The 22,416-nt window shown below is 40.1% G+C and overlaps 1 protein-coding gene across 3 annotated transcripts in view; it reads left to right on the forward strand.

The window, feature by feature from the left end:
• KIF2A (kinesin family member 2A) overlaps nucleotides 1–22,416 on the forward strand; it is a 70,237-nt gene that overhangs the window by 39,645 nt on the left and 8,176 nt on the right. For all 3 annotated transcript variants that reach the window (XM_066618399.1, XM_066618400.1, XM_066618401.1), the window contains exons 8-16: nucleotides 667–721; nucleotides 5,589–5,751; nucleotides 8,020–8,110; nucleotides 8,482–8,545; nucleotides 9,037–9,128; nucleotides 9,335–9,477; nucleotides 11,244–11,448; nucleotides 20,037–20,147; nucleotides 21,703–21,770. In XM_066618399.1, the coding sequence (XP_066474496.1) occupies nucleotides 667–721; nucleotides 5,589–5,751; nucleotides 8,020–8,110; nucleotides 8,482–8,545; nucleotides 9,037–9,128; nucleotides 9,335–9,477; nucleotides 11,244–11,448; nucleotides 20,037–20,147; nucleotides 21,703–21,770 (992 nt within the window). The remainder of the gene's footprint in view (nucleotides 1–666; nucleotides 722–5,588; nucleotides 5,752–8,019; nucleotides 8,111–8,481; nucleotides 8,546–9,036; nucleotides 9,129–9,334; nucleotides 9,478–11,243; nucleotides 11,449–20,036; nucleotides 20,148–21,702; nucleotides 21,771–22,416) is intronic.

Here is a 22,416-nt window from a genome sequence, read left to right on the forward strand (position 1 = left end):
TTGAACAGAATAGGAGTGCCCTGTGGCATTCCACTTGACATTTCTCTTCTGCAGTAATGCCTGTATTCATTCTGATGTCACTTTAGACTCCTTTTGTCTCTCATGGGTATAATCTACTTTTTTTGAGCTGGGAACTTGCAGGTCTCAGTCATAACAACCAGTGATCTCAGAGGCTCTTAAAATGTACATTTGAGATTAAAGGTAGCTGTAAGTGCAATGGCAAAAGCCTAGCTTTCTTGAGAAGCCTGCTGTTGTTAGTGACAAACACGGCTAGGTGTTTAATTTTTCAACTGAATGTTAAATTATATCAGAACCTAATGTGTGAACTGTTCTGCCAGTTTTGGGTGAGATGTTCAAAAGTGGCAAGAGATTAGCCTAGTCAAGTTTAACTATAAACTGTATCTTGATTTATGGCATGTCTCTGAAAAGCTACAAGGAATGTGTCTTCTCTTATGTGTTCAGCTTTATGGAGGGCTACGATGGATTCATGATGCTGAAGCTGATATTCAGGGCTTTCCTAAATTTATATATATTGTAACACTGCTGCCTTTCTGAAATTATGATTATTTCAGATTTTATACATTTGAGAATGACCTGCTTGTTAGGTTTAATTTCAGATTTGGTTTTGAATTTCCAAAGTTATTGACTTTGTGTCTTTCTTTGAAGATTGATGAGCACAGGATATGTGTATGTGTTCGAAAACGACCACTCAATAAAAAAGGTATGATTATTTAGTATTTTTGTGGACTGTTTCCTTATCTGCATAATTTGGGAGTTGGATAACTTATTGTACATTGTGGAAGTCTTATGACTAAGCTCACAGCTGAACAATATTTTACTTTTTACTATAGATATGTGACGTAACCACAAATTAAGGACTGTTCCTTCAAGCCTTTTCATTTGCAATATAAATAGTTAAGATTGGTGAAGTGCTAGTAGGTTTCCATTTTTCTACAGTGTTAGCAGCTGAGATTACCTTTTGCCAAAAGAATTGGTGTCTAAAAGACTTTCTGGACATGTATGGCAGCATCATTACAGTAAGGCTTGTTTTCACTTGTAGCTTTTTTTCTGATTTATTGTGAATCCATTGTAGATTCTGATATAGCCAAATATGTGTGATATCTGAATGTGTAGAAATAGACTTGCCAGTTAGTAAGGTTCTTTTCCCAACTTGATGGACATGGTTGACATCAATAGTTTCCCTTATTGTTCAGTGTACCACAGTGAGGAAGGATGTAACATTAGAATAGGGACATCTATGTAAAGCTCCAGTAGAAACCTGAGACCAAATTAATGGCATTTGGAAACGGATGCTTTTATTGTAATCATCATTGCTTATTTTATGGGATGGGTGAAGAGCTTTCCTTAAAATGTAGTTCTAAGGATGAGTGAATCAACCTATTCCACAGCCTTTGAGGAAGAGTGCTTCAACTGGTTGAAGCTTCTGTCTCTCCAAAATCGGTCACTGATCCTCTTGCTACATCTGAATATCATTTCTCTGAGCTTTCAGACATGAATTGGAAGAGAATAGGTTATATCTAGTTTCTTCACCAGTTTATTCCTGGATGTGTGTGTATGTGAGGTAACTGTGAGGTAACTGTATGTGAGCTTATGTATGGCACAAGCTATGTGACACCATTTTGGCTTTTGTCTCTGAGGCACCTGGGACAAAAGAGTATTTTTAAACTTACCTGCAGTTTGCTATGGCTCTCTGAATAGATCTGGGGAGCCTGCAACCCCTTTTACACTTCCCTGCTCCTCCAAACTGCTGTAAACAGTGAAAAAAGCCATTCTGGTTCAAGTGAAAGTGGCTTTTTTCCCACTGATTACAGCAGTTTGAATATGCAAGGAAGCCTGCAGAGGAGGTTGCAGGCTGCTAGGTAAACTTTAAAAACCTTTTGACCCTGGTGATGGCGCAATTATGGTAATTGTGCTGTCACCCCACCCCTTAATGGGGCAGTGACAGATTCCCTGGCTGGGGTGCCATGACATTCCAGTTTGGGAACCTCTGAATTAGGGGGATGAAGAAAGGGGAGCAGAAAGGGCTGATACCCTGAACATGCACCAAGGGACCAGAAAACAGAGGACTAGGGGTGGGGAAACGCTGCTTGGGGAAGACCTGCCATCCCAGAATCCTGGTCATAATAATGCCATCCTTGCAGGATCAGAGAGCCTCCTCCTGACCAACCTCTCAGCCCCGTTATAACCCAACCAGTCCTTCTAAGCAACTCCTGATCTTTGACCTGAATGAGGTTGGTAGATGGGCTCACTGCTGGGGTTCCAGTAATTGCAACTAGAGCACAAAGTGTTAGAAGAAGAGCCAGCACAAATTGGAAGGCGTGAATTCTGCTTGAAATAAACCTGTCCTGCAGTGTTCCACAGTGTTGCATGTTTTTCCTTGGAAGCAGAGATGGACTCCCTCACACCTTACTACTGCTTGTTGGTTGTGGAGTTGCCCTTGTGAGAGGAGGTGGAGGGGTACATATAATGAGTTTTAACAACTAAAGGCTCTTGGAAATGGCTAGAGGCAATCCTAGATTATTTGAATTTTCTAAATTCAATATTTGTACCAAAAATAGATTGATAAAATAGTTGCACTAATATTTAGTGTGCTGATTACTGTATCCATATCCTTCGTATCCAGACCCTGAAAGCCTGGTTTTACATAAATAACACTTTGTTCAAACATTTGTTTACCTAGAGGCTTCTGATGTTCCCATGCTATATGGCTAATTCTGGTATAAGTGTGAGAGAGTTGTTAAAAAACAACAACAACAAAAACCCCTTTTTAATTACCAGTGTTTGGCAGTGGCAAAGAAACCTGGAAGTACTGTATTAGTGGCAGCTACGGACCACCTGTTGGGTCGCTATCCTCAAGGGGTAGCATCACCCAAAAAATGTGCATGCCTGCCCTGGGGGTTTTCTCAAGTTGGGAAACACTGTCATGGACATTCAGTTGTTTCCATTACATGTCATTTTAAGAACAATGGAGATCATATAATCTATCATCTAGTTCAGGGGTGTCCAAAGTTTTTGGCAGGAGGGCCATGTCGTCTCTCAGACACTGTGTCGGAGGCAGCGGAAAAAAATTAATTTACATTTAAAATTTGAATAAATTTACATAAGTTAACATAAATGAATATATTAAAGATGAACTTATATAAATGAATGAAGGTCTTGCAATAGCTGAAGGCCTATAAAAGGCCTTGCACAAAGTGAGGCTGGCCTTTCCTTTGCTGCCGCTACTGCATCACAGACGTGAAACAAGCAGTGGAGGGAGCCCTCATCCCACAGCTCACATGAGAGGTCAAACTGTCTCCCTCAGGCTGAGAGCAGTTGCATCAGGTCAATGTGGGCTCCAACAAATCTCCGGAGGGCCAAAGGCTCATTGGAGACTGGGGGCTCCCTGAGGGCCGCATTGAGAGGCCTCGAGGGCCGCAAGTGGCCCCAAGGCCAGGGTTTGGGCACCCCTGATCTAGTTAATGGAGAAGCATAATATTCATTGAACAGCTACAGCACTGTCAAAAGGTCACGTTCTCATTCAGCATTTCTCAAGTTTTGGATCGTCATATTTGTTCTTGAGATGGCTAACTTCTATACATTTTTCTGAGAATCCGTTTTCTGGCATTGTGGGGAGAACCATTGAAACACAATATGTAGGTGTCTGTTGAAACCATGGGTCAAGCGCTGTTGTTTTTTTAAACCATGTTTTCAATCTTTATTTTCTGAACCTAAGAGTTTAATTCACTCTGTGATTATAAGATTTGAAGTTTCAATTTTATTCTGATGGTTTGAGTGACAGTTTAGAAATTGTTTTTGATTGAATTTTTGAGGCTATCCTCCATGTTCATATTTTTAATAAAAATAGTGCTTTACGTCAAGGGCAATTATCTGCTTAGGAAATGAATTGCAACCTGTTCCTGCTACTATAAGAAAAAGTAGTTTAAAAAATTTAAAGAGAAAAACTGGTTTCCCGGGAGTATTGTCAAAATGCTACATAGAATGCAAAAATGGGATGAAGATGCTTGTATTTTTCTGTCTTTCTGTCTTTCAGGGATAATTTTCTTATGGTTTTTGAGGTAGACCCTGTTTTAAAATTTATTTATTTTTAGGATTTATTTCCTGCCTTTCTATCTCAACGAAGGGTACTCAAGGCAGCTTACAAATAAAACAATACTAAAACTGTATCCCCATACTGGATCCTGATTAAAATACGTTCATATAAAAGCGCCTTGCTACCTGGTGTCAGCATAAAAAGGCTTTCCTCAACAAAAAGTTCTTAAGACCCCACCGAAAGGACTCTAAAGAGGGAGCTGTCTCAGTTCCAGGGGGAGGGAATTCCGCAGATGGGGAATCACCACTGAGAAAACCTTTTTCTTCCCGCCATCCCCCTCATCTTCGCTTGTGGTGGCACAGTTAGAAGGCCCCCTCTGATGACCTTGGAGGACAGGTTGAATTGTGTAGAAGGAGGTGATCCCTCAAATACCCTGAACCCGAGCTGTATAGGGCTTTAAAAGTCAAAACTAGCACTTATTTACAAGCATTTACTTCTGTCTATATTTTCCTTTAGTGTTTCACTTAGGACAGAAATGCCCACTTTATTTTTCAGTAGCACAGTTACAAAACACACACGCTTAAAGTTAAACTTTGGTTAACTTCCTCTTTCCACTGCAATTGAAAGGTCAGAAATGGAACACTTATTTCCATAGAATCATTGAGTTTTAATGCAGAGCTCTTTGTGTGAGAGTAAAACTTCAATATGTTCAGTTTTATGCTGAGAGGAATTTCTTTCCCCCCAGAAATAGGACACATGAATGTATTTTAGTGCAACTACAAAGCACCTTTGTTTGTCTTGGAACATTGGGCTTTGTGTATGTTGTTGCTGATTCAGACATTTCCTACAATTAACAGTAGCTATTAATTAGTGCACAAACTGATGAAATCAGGTTGGATATCTTTTGTAAGTCTAAAGATAGGCAGTATTCTTTATGTCCAGTTTTCTTGCAACATACTATTTAAGCACTCTTCTGGTTATTAATATAGTGAATAGGATTGATTCACACTGGAATTCTGAATTCAATTTTATACATCTGAATTTAGCTTGATAGTAATATAGTAAGCAAGAATCTTTTAAAATCTATTTGTAAATATTATATAAAAGCAAGCAGCTGGGATACCTGCCAAGTGGTAACAATTGTGTTCTCAACAAATAATTTAGCATCATTTTACTTCAGGTAAGAATTTGTTCAAAAAGGAGGTTGTGATCAGATTCTCTGGTAGAAGTTTCATTTAAATGTACATGTGTGCTCTATATCCACCCTTTGGTGGGGAGGGGGCCTGCGGACCCAATCCGCAGTTAACTGAAAACACGAATATAGTATCCATGGGTATGGGGGCCCCCTGTAATGAAACTAGTCCAGTGTAAGATATCACTGTCTTTATATTTTAATTATCATGGATATCATGCCCTTATTTCATATATGTTGGTATTGTTTTAATTTTGTTGTGGGAATGTGCCTTGAATGTCTAGTAGAGTGGTGAATAAAATTTATTAAACATATTGTAAGAAAATGTAATTTCTTTTATAGAAACTGTAATGAAAGATCTTGATGTAATAACAATTCCTAGCAAAGATGTTGTGATGGTACATGAACCCAAACAAAAAGTGGATTTAACAAGGTACTTGGAAAACCAAACTTTTCGCTTTGATTATGCCTTTGATGACAGCGCTCCTAATGAAATGGTCTACAGGTAGGAGTTCATTTTGCAATTTGCTGCTCTTGTCTGTCAGTAATCTTCTTTTGCCTCTTTTTATACACTGCTCCTCAAATTACAGATGGCTGAGTTATGGACAGCTGCGTTGGCATTTTTGTACCATTGCAATACTTGCGTTGTGGTGCTTTTGTGCAGATGTAATAGCCCTGGGCTAGCAAGAACCTGCTATTCCAACCTATGTATATTCCATCTTCAATACAGACCTCAGGAACAGAACTGGTGCATATTAGGGAACTTAGCGTAACCTCTGTTCCTGAGTCTGCATTATCATTGTCACTGTGGAGCCAAATGAAGAAAAAATGAGATCTGTAATTTCACAACTGCCGAGAACTTACTGGAGTGGTTGTACCATGTGTGACTGGTCTTTTTTTTGTCACTTTACTGTTATTCCTATTTCTGTGTTCCTTACAAGAGCATTCTGCAAGGGCATCTGCAAGAGGGATCTGAAGGCCTTAGGGATGGACCTCAACAAGTGGGAAACCCTGGCCTCTGAGCGGCCCGCTTGGAGGCAGGCTGTGCAGCATGGCCTTTCCCAGTTTGAAGAGACACTTTGCCAACAGTCTGAGGCTAAGAGGCAAAGAAGGAAGGCCCATAGCCAGGGAGACAGACCAGGGACAGACTGCACTTGCTCCCGGTGTGGAAGGGATTGTCACTCCCGGATTGGCCTTTTCAGCCACACTAGACGCTGTGCCAGAACCACCTTTCAGAGCGCGATACCATAGTCTTTCGAGACTGAAGGTTGCCAATACTAATACCAATACAAGAGCATTCTGCAAGGGCATTAATGCAGTTTGAGGTGGAGCTACAGCTGTGTTTTGGAGGTCCCAGCTCTGATTGGTGTTACATGACTTTCTCATGTTGGACATAGGTACATTTGGAAGCATCTGGCCAGCTCAGTGGCTTTAGCTAGATGTGCATATACCATTTAGCATGTTAGGCATTGTTTGTGTCCCTCTAATCTTGTGGAGAAGTAGGAAAGCTGGACTGAAAACACAATCCTATGCACACTTACCTAAGCTCAATTCAGCAAAGTTAGACTTACTTCTGAGTCAGTGTGCATAGAATTGCAGCCTTATGCTCAGATTGTGTGATGACTAGTTACAATGGCACTGATCCCCAAGCCAGCTAAGAAGACAAGAGTTAGCTGTCTTCCCACACCAGCATATTTTGAGGGGAGCAAGGTAATGGCAATATCTGTCTACAGTTAGTATATCAGTTATAAAGGTCTTTTTTTACCAGAAGAGAGAGCCTTATCAATCATCTTCCAGACACATAGTTACTTGGTATCATGGTGTTGTATCTCAAGCCTATAAATATTCTGGCCCCCTCTGTTTGGTTTCAGCAGCCTCTTAGGTCAGGGTGATTTGACTTCTGATCCTGCATCTCTGCTTGAGTAGAATGCAAGCTTGTCCTTTTTTTCAAATTAGTTGTCTTCTTTCTTCTAAGTTGTCTCATCTCTAATAACTCTCCCCCAAATGTGGAAACTTCTCATATGCAAGTGCTTTCCTTCCTGATCCTAAATATCTTTCTATGTTTTTCAGTTTGTATACGTATACGAGCACTTAGGATCTGATCCTATCTGCTTAAATGGTGGTTGGGGTGTTTTGTTTGCAGTAGTTCTGTTTGAGTCTCTTTGCCATGAAAATTTGAGTTCAAATGTGGAAAATTGCTTGGGGTATGGAACAGAAAAAAATTGATTTTTCTTTACTAAAACATTGTTTAGAAGGCAGAAAATTTGATCTGACTGCTGCTGCATCTAAAGTTGAACATTATTTGTGTCAAATCACTCTGCTCCTGTCTTTTTGTCTAACTGCAATAGACTGTTTCAAAGAATTTCATATTTTTTTAGATGGGTTATTAACCAGTTTTTATTTCTAAGTCTGTCTTAGGACCCAATCCTATCCAGCTTCCAAATGCCTATGTAGCTACAATGCAGACCCAGAGGTAACAAACGTTTCCTTGCATTGAAGAGGCCTCCATGACTGCCACACCACCACAGAATGCAGTGCACACACCACTGGTATGGCTTTATCAGCATTGGAAAGTTGGATAGGATTGGGCCCTTAGAGAACTTATTAAGGAGATGCTTTTTAAAAAATCATATCTTATCACAAAGAATAAGTTTTGATTTACATAGTGAAATCTGCCAAACACCAGCTATGTTAAAAAGATGGGGAAATGAAGTGTTTTAAAAACTTAAATGAGCTAAGTACTAGCATGTAAGAACTCTTCTTCTTTTTAAAGGTTTACTGCAAGGCCATTGGTGGAAACCATATTTGAAAGAGGAATGGCTACATGTTTTGCTTATGGTCAGACAGGCAGTGGAAAAACCCATGTAAGTATTTCTCATGGGATGTACAATAAATGCTTTTATAAAAGCCTAACCAGTTGTCAGATATTTCAATATACTAATAGTGCAATATATTAAGAACTTTAAAGACTGTCTCCAAACTTCAAAAATCATAAAAATTTTGATTTTTATGCAGTTCTTTGAAAACGTTACTATTCCTGTCACTGTAAAATTGCAATAATAGGTAGAACCATAAGGATACAAGGTCAGATATTATTTTGGTAGCTATGCATCGATTTCATTGGGTCTGTTCAGTGAAAACGGTTGTTCAGCCTTAACTAAATGCTTAAAATGAACATGTGAAGCTTGACACTTGCTATTTTCATGCTGTTAATTTTATTTAATTTTGCCTTTAGACAATGGGTGGTGACTTTTCAGGAAAGAACCAAGACTGTTCAAAAGGAATTTATGCACTAGCAGGCAAGTGTGCTTTTTGGGCCTTGTGTAAAATAATCTGTGCCCTATACACATAATTGTATTCTTTATGATACGTGGTAATGACCACTGGATAGCAGAGGCTGAGAAGAAATGCTTTCTCTAATGCTAATCAGTAAACCTGTGGTTAAGGTGGATGTTGAATTTGTGTTTTCCATATTAAAGGCTGCCACTGTTTGCCTTCTGTATTATTACATTAGCTTTCACTCTGTGTCCATTTACTTTTCACCAGCTTTGCTACTAACTGAATATCGACTCTTTAAATTTAAAAGTCAGAGCTAATAAGAGAAGTTGTAATGCTTATAAAATAATATATATATTGTGTGTTAAACACTAAAGTACTATAACTGCTAAATATAATATTTACAGCTTGGTCACAAAAACATGGAACCAAAATTGTAAGCAGGTGGACAAGTAACCATTTAAATTTTTTTTGCTGCTGCTGCTCAGTTCTTCTATTTTTAATATATTCACAGCTAGAGATGTCTTTTTAATGCTGAAGAAACCAAACTATAAGAAATTAGAACTTCAAGTATATGCAACATTTTTTGAGATTTATAGTGGAAAGGTATGTAATTAATTGTGTGTGTGTGTGTGTGTGTGTGAGAGAGAGAGAGAGAGATCATGGTCTTGGTAGCAGAGCTCATGTGGAGATTTGAGTTACTGCTATTTTCAGCTCTTTTCTGTTTGCTTGAATTGTTTTGTCAGAGCACTATTCCAAAGATCCCTTACTAACACACACATCTCTTTTCCATCTTTCCCCTGCTTCCTAAGGTTTTCGACTTACTGAACAGGAAGACTAAGTTAAGAGTTTTAGAAGATGGTAAACAGCAAGTCCAGGTGGTGGGATTACAGGAGCGAGAGGTTAAATGTGTTGAAGATGTACTAAAGCTTATTGAGATAGGCAACAGTTGCAGGTATATTTTTGTCTCTTTCAGTGTTGGTTATAGATAAATGAGGAAACAGTCTTAAATATTTTGAGCATCTTGAAATACAAACTTTCTGGGAGATGCACTGCAGTGATATATGGGAGTTGCCTAAATATTGGCTGCATCTGTTGTTTTTTCATAATACTTACTGAGGAAAATAGAATGACTGTGTTTCTTTGTATTAAGAGCAGTGTTCACTTATGTCATACTGTTTACATAACATATTGCTAATTCCTTGAAATATTGCCACGTTTTAAGTTGGAAAGCCAACTTGTAATGTTAAACATTAAAATTCAGACTTAAAGTAGAATCAAGAATCATTTGAAAACTAATTCATAAAAATGTTCTTAATATAATTTAAGCACATGCGTTTGATCCAAAATCTTGCTAAGAATGGCCTCTGCATGAGGCTCAGCCAGCTATATAAGCCAAGCCCCACCTCTGTTGCATGTGGCCATCAATAGATTGCATGTGAAATCTCACAGGTTGGAGAGGCCTGACAATGGTGATCCCTGCATGAGTAGCGAAGGGCAGGGTTCAGGATAATTGATGAAATAAGAGGAAAACACAGGGGCTGCTGTATCTCAGTCTATATTATAATTGGCATGTGTGTACAACAAATGGATGTCTTAATTTGTGCTTGATGGAATCTACAGCATGATCCTGTACATCAGTGGTTTTCACATATTTAGCACCAGGACCCACCAGACGTGATGTCATGACCGGAAGTGACATCATCAGACAGGGAAAATGTTTCACAACCCTAGGGTACAATCCTACCCACACTTACCCCGGAGTAAGTCCCATTGACTATCATTGTTAAAAGAATATACATAGTAGCTTGTTAAAAGTACAGGTCTGTAACATTTCCCCAAATGTAGTCACATACCATGGTTAATATATCTAATATATTAAAAATAAAATATTGAAATGATGGGGACCCACCTGAAATTGGCTCGCGACCCACCTAGTGGGTTCCGACCCACAGTTTGAGAAACACTGCTATACATATTTATTCAGTCCCATTTTGTTCAATGGTGCTTAGTCTCAGGTAACTGCATTTAGGATTGCACTAGAGCAGTGCTTGCCAAAGTCCTACAAGGGAGTTGGGTGCACTGTGTGTGTGTGTGTGTGTGTGTGAGTGTGAGAGAGAGAGAGGTCCCCAGGATCATGCTGCTGCTAAGGGGAGTGCTGGTCTCCAGAGGGTGTGGGAAGCCCTGCAGATACCTCTGCAGGGTTCCCCAAGCCTCCTAAACAGTTTTTTAATAAAAGCAATCAAAAACCACTTCTGGTTTTGATAGCTTTTTAAAAAAACTGTTTTGGAGGCTTGGGGAGTCCTGCAAAGTTCCCCACATCCCTCTCAAAGGCCGGCACTCAGGTAAGTTGAACCCTCCCCCCTCAGCACCTTGATCCTGGGGATTGCATTGCTGCCTTCCCCCCCTCCCAGCTCCTTAAACGGACAGAAGTAAATGCTTCCCTGGCTGGTGGGTCACAACCCACCAGTTTGAGAATCAGTTCACTAGAGTAAGGATCATACCGTCAACCAAAAGATAGGCTTAACAGAAAGATAGGCTTACAGCACAATCCTGTGCATGTTTACTAGAAATAAGTCCCATTTGAGTTCTCCCAGGTTGGTGTGTATAGGACTGCAGCCTTAATCCTGATGAACTACGTTGAAGACACTATCCTTGGTAATAATGTGTGGCTCAATAGCAATTTATCCAGTTTCTCTCCTTATTCCCTCTCCATTAAAGAACATCTGGTCAGACATCTGCAAATGCACACTCATCTCGGAGCCATGCAGTGTTTCAGATCATCCTCAGGAGGAAAGGGAAACTCCATGGTAAATTTTCGTTGATTGATTTGGCTGGAAATGAAAGAGGAGCTGACACTTCCAGTGCAGACAGGCAAACACGGCTGGAAGGTGCTGAAATTAACAAGAGCCTTTTAGCACTCAAGGTAAATGAAATGACTCGCATTGTATTTGAACTAATGAAACTTCTCTGGATTTCAAATATAAGCACTTTTGAAGGTGATATTTGCATTCCTGATTTAGTACAGATGCTCATTTTCCTTTTAAATGCATACATGTAAGCAGTTAATACATAATGCAGTATTACAAGTAATATAGAGAGTGTAAACATGTATGGAATGTATTTTTGTTTTTATAGTCCACCCTTCCTTCAAGGAACTCAAGAGCAGCATTTTATCTTCCTGAATTAAGAGGCTGTAGAATAATGATTTACTCAGGGCCACTCACCCAATTCGCTTCCTATCTAAGCTTCGATTTAAATCCGAGTCTCCCTTGTCAAACTCCTGAACTTTAAGAACAGCCCTGCTGTTCTTATGGATCAGGCCATAGGCTTATCTAGTCCAGTTTCTTGTATCTCAGAGCGGCCCACCAAATGCCTCAGGGAGCACACAAGACAACAAGAGACCTGCATCCTTATGCCATTCCTTGCATCTGGCATTCTGAGGTAACCTGCTGCTAAAATCAGGAAGTTGCACATACACATCACGGCTTGTAACCCGTGATGGACTTTTCCTCCAGAAATTTGTCCAATCCCCTTTTAAAGGCATCCAGGCCAGATGCTATCACCACATCATGTGGCAAGGTGTTCCACAAACTAAGTACAGGCTGAGTAAAAAATATTTTCTTTTGCCTGTCCTAACTCTCCCAACACTCAGTTTTAGGGAATGTCCCCTGGTTCTAGAGTCATGTGAGAGGAAATAGAGCATCTCTCTATCCACCTCCTGCATAATTTTGTATGTCTTAATCATTTCCCCCTTCAGGTGACTTTTTGTAGACTGAAGAGCTCCAAATGCTGTGGCCTTTCCTCATAAGGAAGGTGCCCCAAACCAGTCATCATTTTAATCACTCTTTTTTGCACCTTTTCCATGATATCCTTTTTGAGATGTGGCGACCAGAACTGAATGCTCCAGATGAGGCCTTACCATTGATTTGTACAATGGCATTATAATACTAGCTGTTTTTTTCTCAATACCTTTTCTAATGATCCCAAGCCTTTTTCACTGCTGCCGTACATTGGGTCAACTCTTCCATCAAGCTGTCCACCAGCACCCCAAGACCTCTCTCCTGATCCATCACAGACAGCTCAGAACCCATTAGTCTATATGTGAAGTTTTCATTTTTTGCCCCAATGTGCATTACAGGTATAACCTAATTATCCATGGATTTTTTTACCTAATTTTATCTCAGTTCGATGAGAGAGGCCCTTTCAATTAAAGGAAAAAAGTCTTAACAATAGCCTCATTAATGCTTGAGAGGGCAGCTGGCTGACAATCCATCAATCATTCTCTCTTAGGGCACTTAGAACCTTTCCTTTCCCCTGAGCACATAAAAGACAATCACTTTGCTTTGGGTGAAAGGAAGGGTCACTGGCTCGGAGTGAAGCCTTTCTAATCATCTGGAAAGAGACTGATTGAAGGATTGTCTGTCTAATGACTCTGTCTTTCATCACAAAAGTCAGCAAGGCTGTTTTTAAATCACCTTGCATAGGGACATTTTTAAATGGCTTTGCTTTAATGCAGTTTTTGCCATCCACGAAACCCTTGCAAATAAGGAGACTCAACCTGTACTTACTTACATTGAAACACACCCGCCATTTTGCTGCCTATTTTCTCAGTTTGGAGAGATCCTTTTGGAGCTCCTCACCTTTTGGAGCTCCTTCAAGTCGTATGTACCACTCGAAAAAGTTTTGTGTTGTCTGCAAACTTCGCCACCTCACTGCTTAACCCTGTCTCCGGGTCACTTATGAACTTTCTTTGCTTGGTCTTCAATAATTTTGTAGACTTCTGCCTATACTATTTTATTATTGGTGATTTCGTTACTAGAGTTTGAAGAACCATTTGTAAATCATTGTTACATCTTGACTCCCACTTCCTACTACTGTAGTGATCAGATACAAGCAAAACTTCAGAGTTGTATAGTTTTCCCAGTAATGGCAGGAAACCAAAGCAGTTTAAGCTGGTTGCAAGAAGACCAGGTTCTGAAATCAGAGAAGCTGTTATAACTGCAGTGGTCTATCAGCAATTGGGGATGATATACTGAAGGGCCAGCTTTCTCTATAGAAATTCCTTGAACTGTTAATTGATTCTTTACACATACACGGGGAGGTGACAGGGCAGAGAAGTGGACAGATTGGGCTTGGGAAGGGAGTGGGTTTGGTGGCAGCGGTGCCCACCGAATCCTAACCTACTTTTTGGGCCTGATCCATAGAGCTGGTGCAGGTCCAAGTTGACCCATGATGGCTGCTGGGGCTTACTGTGGAGGAAGGGAACAAATGAGATGCAGCACTGCTATTGCGATTTCTGCTGTAATACTCGTACTACATGGAGAGTTACATAGGATTGGGCTGTTATGTCCAGATGTAACAGACTCTTTGCACCAACAGACATTCTTCCCCCATTAGTTTGTTGTGTGTTCACTGTAATACATAATATGCATTCCAGTATGCACAAGTATTGTCTATTACTACTCAATACCACACTCGAATTTACAGGAAAGTGATAGAGATACAAAAACACCATAACAATATGAACAGAAAGGAGGAGTCTGAGCATCAGCAGTGCTTGGCTACCAGCCCCTAGAAATACTCGGATCCACAGGTTTGGAACAGGAGAAGAACTGGACTGTGGAAAGAAAGTTCATAGTCCTTTAAGGAGCACATGGTGAACAGGTTAAGTGGACAGTTATGGTCTGTTGCTCTGGGTGAGATGAACGATCTGTGGTTCTCACTTCTTGTCCTTTGAAAATGCCCACTGTAGTTGTGGGTGACATGTTAAGAAATGAAAATCTTCGTAGACCATGGCCTATAAGTCCTGACAGTTCCTACTGCAACCTCCATAATAACATGGCTGCCTTCAGACAGGCCTACATAGCCAACTCACTAAAGGATGAAATGGAAACTACACAAATTAAGTACTAAGAAAAGAATTACAGTGCATGAATATTATGAAAATGAATTTTTATAACCATGCTTGTGACTAAGCAAAATATAGACCTTGTATTTTCCTCTGAGACTTGCCAACATTAATTACACTGTTTTTGATTTTTCCAAGTCTATTTATATCCTTTGTTTCACCTCTCTTTAAGTTAATGATGGGGCTTTCATATTAGACCTTTCTGGGAGATAATGCCTTACACCAGGGCTTTTCAAACTGGGGCATCACGACGCCCCAGCCTGTGGGCCCTGGTCTCTGCCCCCTTAAGGGGCGGGGGCAGCCTGGAGGCAGGCTAAAGCGGAAGTGGAGCGTGATTGCCCCGCTTTCACTTTCACTGCTGCAAGGAGCCCTGCTGAAGGTCCCACTGGGCTCCCCGCACCTCTGGGAAGCTGCAGGAGGCTTGGGTAAGTGCACCCAAGCCCCTGCAGCCCCCTGAGCAGCGTGATCCTGGGGATTGTGCCACTGCCTCCCCCCGCCCCTGCTGCCTCCCACCCCTGCAAGCACTTACAGTGGCTCAAACTCTCCAGGAGAGTTTGAAAACCACTGCCTTACACCTTAAATCATTTGCTTTAACTTTATATTCATATCCAGGTTGTTGGTTCTTCTAAATGTTAGTTTTACTGAATTCCTTAGGAAAGGGTATAAGATAGTTACTTAGCTGACATAAAATTTAGCTGTTTTGTTTAACTTTCTTTCAAAATAAATTGTACTGTAAATATCCACAATGTGCCTATTTTGTATTTAGATTTATGTGCATTGCCAGCTTACTATGTGCCCAGTATTAAAGTTCTGGTGTTCTCACCTAACTGCAGTGAATTTGTGTGTTGTTGCCCTGCTTTGTTTGTCATCTTCTGAATACCATTAATTATATAGAGAGGATTAAGAACAAGTAAGCAGCTACAGATGTTCCAAATTACTATTGTGGGAGTAAGTGGGATGTTTCTAACTGAACTGCTTAATCGTCATTCTCCATTTTTCAACTTTTTGTACCATGATAAAAATTACAAGAAATGGGAGTTTAGTTAATGACAAATTCTTTAAGTACATTGTTCAGTGTATTAAATGCTTATGGAATATGGAGTTTTTCTTACTTGAAGTGGTCTGAAACGTATTTATCATTATTTAAATATTTAAAAATCTGTTAGTGGTGCAATCACAGGAGAGTTGTATAGTCAAATCCATAAATACTAAGAACATAAGAACAAGCCCCACTGGATCAGGCCATAGGCCCATCTAGTCCAGCTTCCTGTATCTCACAGCGGGCCACCGAATGCCCCAGGGAGCACACCTGATAACAAGAGACCTCATCCTGGTGCCCTCCCTTGCATCTGGCATTCTGACATAACCCATTTCTAAAATCAGGAGGTTGTGCATACACAGCATGGCTTGTACCCCGTAATGGATATTTCCTCCAGAAACTTGTCCAATCCCCTTTTAAAGACGTCTAGGCTAGACGCCATCACCACATCCTGTGGCAAAGAGTTCCACAGACCGACCACGCACTGAGTAAAGAAATATTTTCTTTTGTCTGTCCTAACCCGCCCAACACTCAATTTTAGTGGATGTCCCCTGGTTCTGGTATTATGTGAGAGTGTAAAGAGCATCTCCCTATCCACTCTGTCCATCCCCTGCATAATTTTGTATGTCTCAATCATGTCCCCTCTCAGGCGTCTCTTTTCTAGGCTGAAGAGGCCCAAACGCCGTAGCCTTTCCTCATAAGGAAGGTGCCCCAGCCCCGTAATCATCTTAGTTGCTCTCTTTTGCACCTTTTCCATTTCCACTATGTCTTTTTTGAGATGCGGCGACCAGAACTGGACGCAATACTCCAGGTGTGGCCTTACCATTGATTTCTACAACGGCATTATAATATTAGCCGTTTTGTTCTCAATACCCTTCCTAATGATCCCAAGCATAGAATTGGCCTTCTTCACTGCCGCCGCACATTGGGTCGACACTTTCATCGACCTGTCCACCACCACCCCAAGATCTCTCTCCTGATCTGTCACAGACAGCTCAGAACCCATCAGCCTATATCTAAAGTTTTGATTTTTTGCCCCAATGTGCATGACTTTACACTTACTGACATTGAAGCGCATCTGCCATTTTGCTGCCCATTCTGCCAGTATTCTCTTTAGACTAAGTATTCTCTTTAGACTATACTCTTGTCTTATTTTGTGTGAAGAGCCTTGAGTAAGTGAAAAATCAAATCCTAAGGGTGACATTTCTATGAAACCACTGGACGGAGACACAGACACACACACAGACACACACACAGACACACACACACACAGAGAACTGTTTCAAACATTCTGCATTTCTCTGTACTATTTAAGTATTGTTTATATAGCACCATCAAGTATTGTTTATATAGCACCATCTGTAGTGGACTGGCAGTAGAAAAAGAATAGAACTCTTGATTTACATTCTTGCAGTGTTGCTTTGTGGGTGTGGTGCTTTTAAGGAGTTCTATTCTGTAGACCACGGGTCTCCAAACCCCGGCCTGGGGACCAGATGCGGCCCGCGGCAAGCCTCTATCTGGCTCACAGCCAGCCTCTTGTCCCCTGAAAGCCTCTTGCCCACTCAACTGAACATGACCAGAGCTGTGCTCTGGTTGTGTCTGGAGGGTGTTCTGAGGGCCAGAGAAGTTGAATGAATGAACCCATCCACTCATTTATTCACTCATCTAAGTTCCATCTCTTATTTCTTTAAAATTTATATTTAAATTTTTTTCCGGCCCTCAACACCACGCAAGATATTTGATGCAGCAATCTGGGCAAAAAGTTTGGAGACCCCTGCTGTAGACCGTACCACTGTTTCTAGATCCAGCTGTGTCTAGATGATTTTGAAAGATACCAGTACACTTGAGTTAGCAGCAGAAGGATTAGTTGAATTAATGTCACTATTTCAGTACAATTTTTGTTATAAATTCACATTTTACATTTTAGGTTTGGTCACTTTCATATGTGTGGTGAAACACCCTTGCCTGAATTTGGTATCTCTAGAGGTGGGACAAAACTGCTTTATTTTTTTGCGGATCTCAGTGTTTTCTAAAAGTGAGAAGTGCAGAAAGTGGCATTGTAAATAATTGTCAAGTATAATCACTTTAGAAGTATACTAGGTAGCTGATATAGTCAGTGGTGTCACTAGGATTCGAGTCACCCGGTGCAGGAGGCCTGTGCGTCACCCCATGTAGTGGGCGGGGCAACGCCCCAGGTGGACGTGGTGATGTACCACTGCCCCAACCCCACCGGTTTTTTGGCTGTACCTTTTGTTATAACACAGATATATCAATGTGGCTTGTTTCATTGCATTCTGCCCGCACCCCCCTAGCGACGCCAGTGAATATAGTAGATGCAGCCACAGTCATTACCCATGCACCCCATTCAATAATAAATAAAAACCAATTAAAATGGTTTTGTTTTTTCATGGATTTTGTTTTTTTAACAAAAAGTGGTGATAAGTGTTTTTATTTTATCATTGCTTTTCCCCACCTCTAGGTATCTCTCTTCATCCCATTTTTTCAAAGATGTTTAAATATGTTTTTCTGAAAGCAAGTCTAAGACTTAGGCAACTATTGTGCATATTTTGGTAATATGGCTGTTTTGCATGAGACATTTATTAGGACCCGCTAAAAATTACACTGCAGTGATTTAGCTTTTGGGTTTCAGGGAACAATTCCTAAGGCTTGATATGAGGCAAAAATGAAATAGAAAGGAAGGGAGGTGAGGAAGAGGAATGATATTGCTGCTGGAAGGCCTCATTGAAGCCTAGCCTGTATAATATCCTAGTCCAGTGGTTCCCAAATTTTTTTGACTGGTGTCTCCCTTGATCTACTGCGCTGTTGGCTGTGGCTGCTCCTTAGGGCTACAATCCTATACAGTCCTGAGTGGTGAGCAAATATGTCACTTGTTTAGGACTAGCACAGGTCTCAATAAATAAGAGAGAACCTGTAAATAAGAGAAAGCAAGAAAAAGAGCTTCCTATTTCCTCTCCAGAACTGCTCCAATTCAAAAATGAGTGCTATGAAAAAGAAGGAAAAAATGGATACTGTGAGTTATATTCAAAAAAGACTGGAATGTAACATTGGCTGAAATAGGTTATGATGGAAATTACAGCAACTATGCATTATGCAGCTATATACCCCTTGCTGACTCTTGGAGTAGATAAGACTTGCATTTTTTGATGAAATTGAGACCCAGACAAACCCACCCATTTTCTACTGTCATTGGGGTGGCTGCCCATGCAGATGGCCTGCTTACTCTGTTGCTGTTATCACCCAAATTCCAGCCTTCATTTTTTTAATATTACAGGTGGGGCCTGGGGATCTGTTCTAGCACCCCTGTGGATACAGAAAATCGTAGATGTTCTTAATTTTTGGACCCTTTTGTCCTCCGGAGGGCAAAAGCACAGCTTCAGTTCCCCTCGGAGGATACAAGTGGGGCAGAGTCTGATCCAATGTGGGTCTGGGGGACCTGCGTTGAGCCAGATCTGCAGATGTATCTGTGGATAATCAGGTTCCACCTGTATAGTCAACATGAGCATGTTGGTTGAAGTATTTTAAGCATCATAGTAACCAGAACTTGACAGTTCTCAGGCACTGATATAAGCAGGAAAACATGTGAATGTAAAGAAAAGCTAATTAGAGAGGTTTGGTGGGCATGATATAACTCAGGGCTGCCTGCTGAAGAACAGAAACTTGGAGTTAAAGGAGTAATTTCCTTGGTTGGGGTGAGAGTGAAGTCAAGTCCTGATGGATAATAAGATTCTGTTAGATCCCTTTGTGAAAAGTTTGAGCCTTGACACAAGCCTCATGTGGCACCTTCCATGTTCATGCAAGTTTTATTTTTTTAAATATTTCTAAGAAAAGTTCAAAGCTGTTTATGATAAACGCAATCAAAAATACAAATATTACTTTTTATAGTATTAAAATATTCAAATTGCAGACTCTTATGGTTTATTTCTGTATTAACTATGCAGTAATAGAGAAGGGCCCACAACAATCTAATTTAGAAGGAACAACCTTTATGGGATAGTAGATACTAATTTTCATTGGTTCCCATTTTGTGCACAAAGAAAAGATTAGCCTGAAGGATTTTTCTACTTTCTTTCTAATCTGCTTTTGAATCTATCCTAGATAAACTTTGTACACAGCATCTTACAGCACCTGCAGTAATAAGTGATGTTGTGAAGTACTTGCTTTCTTCTATCTCTGAATTGAATGGCTTGTCTAGTGCTTTAGGGCAAGGTGCTGTGGAAGTTATGAAGAACAGTAGCAATTAAAAATATCTGCCTGTAGCTCTGTATTGCCAGAATTTAGAGTTTAATATTCTGTCCAGACTTAAAATTCAAGCTCTTGCAATATATAATTACAAAGATACGATAGCCTTGAGGTTTAAAATCAGAGCACTCATTTCTTAGTTATACTGAAAGCTGACTTGTAATGTTTTAATATTTAGCTTAGAAGAGGGCAATATATAACCAAATGTTTGTTTTTCCTGCTTGTTGAGTTGAGTTGTATCAAAACTAATTTTTGTGTATGTCCAGAGGAGGAAAAAAATTTTAAAAATGTTTTACTTTTCCAGGAGTGCATCAGAGCCTTAGGCCGAAATAAACCTCATACTCCATTCAGAGCTAGTAAACTTACTCAGGTCCTAAGAGATTCATTCATAGGAGAAAATTCTCGCACCTGTATGGTAAGTATGCTGTAATGCTTTGTGCTGCTGTAAACTTAGTCTGTTGCGGATCTTTAGTATGTAGTTGTAATCAGCTTTACTGTAGATTCCATACAGCAGGAATGGCAAACTGGAGATCACAGCAGTGATCCAGTGCTTATCAGATTCCAGTGCTTATCAGAAGTGTTGCTGTGTTCGTTAGACAGCGGTCTAGGGCCAGGAGTTTATTGCATCACAACCATACTCCTTCATGGGTCCTTCCCTGATACTTTTCTTGCTGTTGTCTGTCAGCTGCACAAGCTGAATTTTAAAAATAGACTAAGATATCTAATTCTAGGGCCATCTCTCTGTTTTGGCCAATTTGAAGACAGTTGCCTGGTGCACTATGATCAAGTTTCAGCATAGGTACAAAGACTACATGTCAGAATTGCATAAGTTGCTTCTATGGAGCATTAATGCTGTTTAGATTTCAGCAGATGCCTTCCGCTGTTTTAAATGAATGTTACTGGAAGTATTTCTAAACATTGCTTTGTGGTGATAACCATGAACTTCATCCTTCTCTACATATTTCAATGTCTTATTTCTAAAGATGGCTGGTGCAAATTTTAAAACCAATTAACATAGCATGAAAATTTCCATAATTTTCATTTCCGGATTTTCATAATAGAAAACTTAATATCAGCTTAGATTGTGCTGTAAAGTTTTTATTCATTTTCAAGTCACATCTCACTTGATAAGCATTGGAAATTTTTTGGGAAAACCTGTATCACTGCTTCCTACCTTAGGGGTGGTGGAGCTGAATACTGGCCCCGCTAGCAAAATTTGAGTATCTACCTGCAGATAAAGACTGAGACTACAAAAACAATGGTTTCTGATTTGTCTGCTGCAGCAAAAAGTGCCAAGATTACTCTGAAGAAATGTGTTAACTTGATCATCTGAAGTTCTTATTTTTACAGTTTGTTCACTGCCTTGTTTATGGTACTAGGCCCCATACTGAAATTCTGCTGTACTACAGCTGAGACAAACTAGACAGAGCTTATTTTTACTTCAAGTTGGTGTCCCTACCTTCTTCCTCATTATTTTGATTCTGATGGGGGAAATGTAGATGAGAGCATTAAATTGTAACGGTTAAATTTCGAGTTCATACCAGGGTGGGAACTTTCTCCTCAGAAGAGGCTCCAGTTATAATTGTTTTAGAGGTGAAGAAATGAAGAGGTAGTGCATTAATAATTAAAATGATGGAAGTGGAAATGTTAGTATTGATATATATTCCTACTAAAAAGCAGATCTTCCTAATGAATATGTGACAGATTGAATGTACAGTGGGCTAGAACTCTGGTGTTTTATAGACGAGGTGCTCTAAAATGTGGATTCGGTTGAAACTGAGTATGTGGTGGTGATAGATTATTTATATGGTATGCTTGGATCTCAAGTATTTTTGATAAACTAGATTTTTTAATTTATAAATATTCCCTTCTTAAAATAAGAACCCTAATTTGTATGTATGTCGAGTTCTTAACTTTTGTTTGTCATGAAGAAAATTATTTAACTCGTGGCATTTTTTGTTCCCTCACAGATTGCCACCATTTCTCCAGGAATGGCATCTTGTGAAAACACCCTAAACACACTAAGATATGCAAACAGGTATGAGAAGATTTTGTTTTTATTCAGTTTTTAGGGCATTTACAAAGTCTTCCTGTGGTGCTTTGGTGCCTTACTGTATTAAAGCCTATTTATATGCCGCTAATAAAAATCCAGACTTAGGTTTTGATCCAAACTAGTGGTCTCCAAACTGGTGACTGCTGTTCTCTGAAAAAAAAAAAAACCCTTATTGTTCTGCTGCACTACAGCTTCTTTCTTCACCTGATCTGGGCACAGGGATGCTCTGGGCAGTCTCAGTTATTGCTTAACGTCCCAGCAGGCTTTGCCTCAGGATGTCTGGTCAGATGTGACTGCTCAGAGCGCCCTTGTGCCCAGATTGGATGATGAAAGAAGCTACAGCACAGTGGAACAGTAAGCACTGCTTGCAGGGTAGAGGTGGGGGGCTCTCGCCAAACACTGATTCAGCCTGTGGGCCATAGCTTGGAAAAAGCTGATCCAAACTATGAAAAACTCTACGTTCACAATGATACATTGTGTTCTCCCTAACAATGTTGGCTCTTCTGAGCTGTTTAGGCTTCAATTTAATTAATGATACACTTCTGTATCATTAATTAATCTTCTGCGTGCCTTTCTGTAAGGCAGCAGTGAGCACTTGAGCCTCAGTTTTTCCCCCAGAATGTAATCTCTG

This window comes from Tiliqua scincoides, chromosome 2, assembly GCF_035046505.1.
Source record: "Tiliqua scincoides isolate rTilSci1 chromosome 2, rTilSci1.hap2, whole genome shotgun sequence".
NCBI lineage: Eukaryota > Metazoa > Chordata > Lepidosauria > Squamata > Scincidae > Tiliqua > Tiliqua scincoides.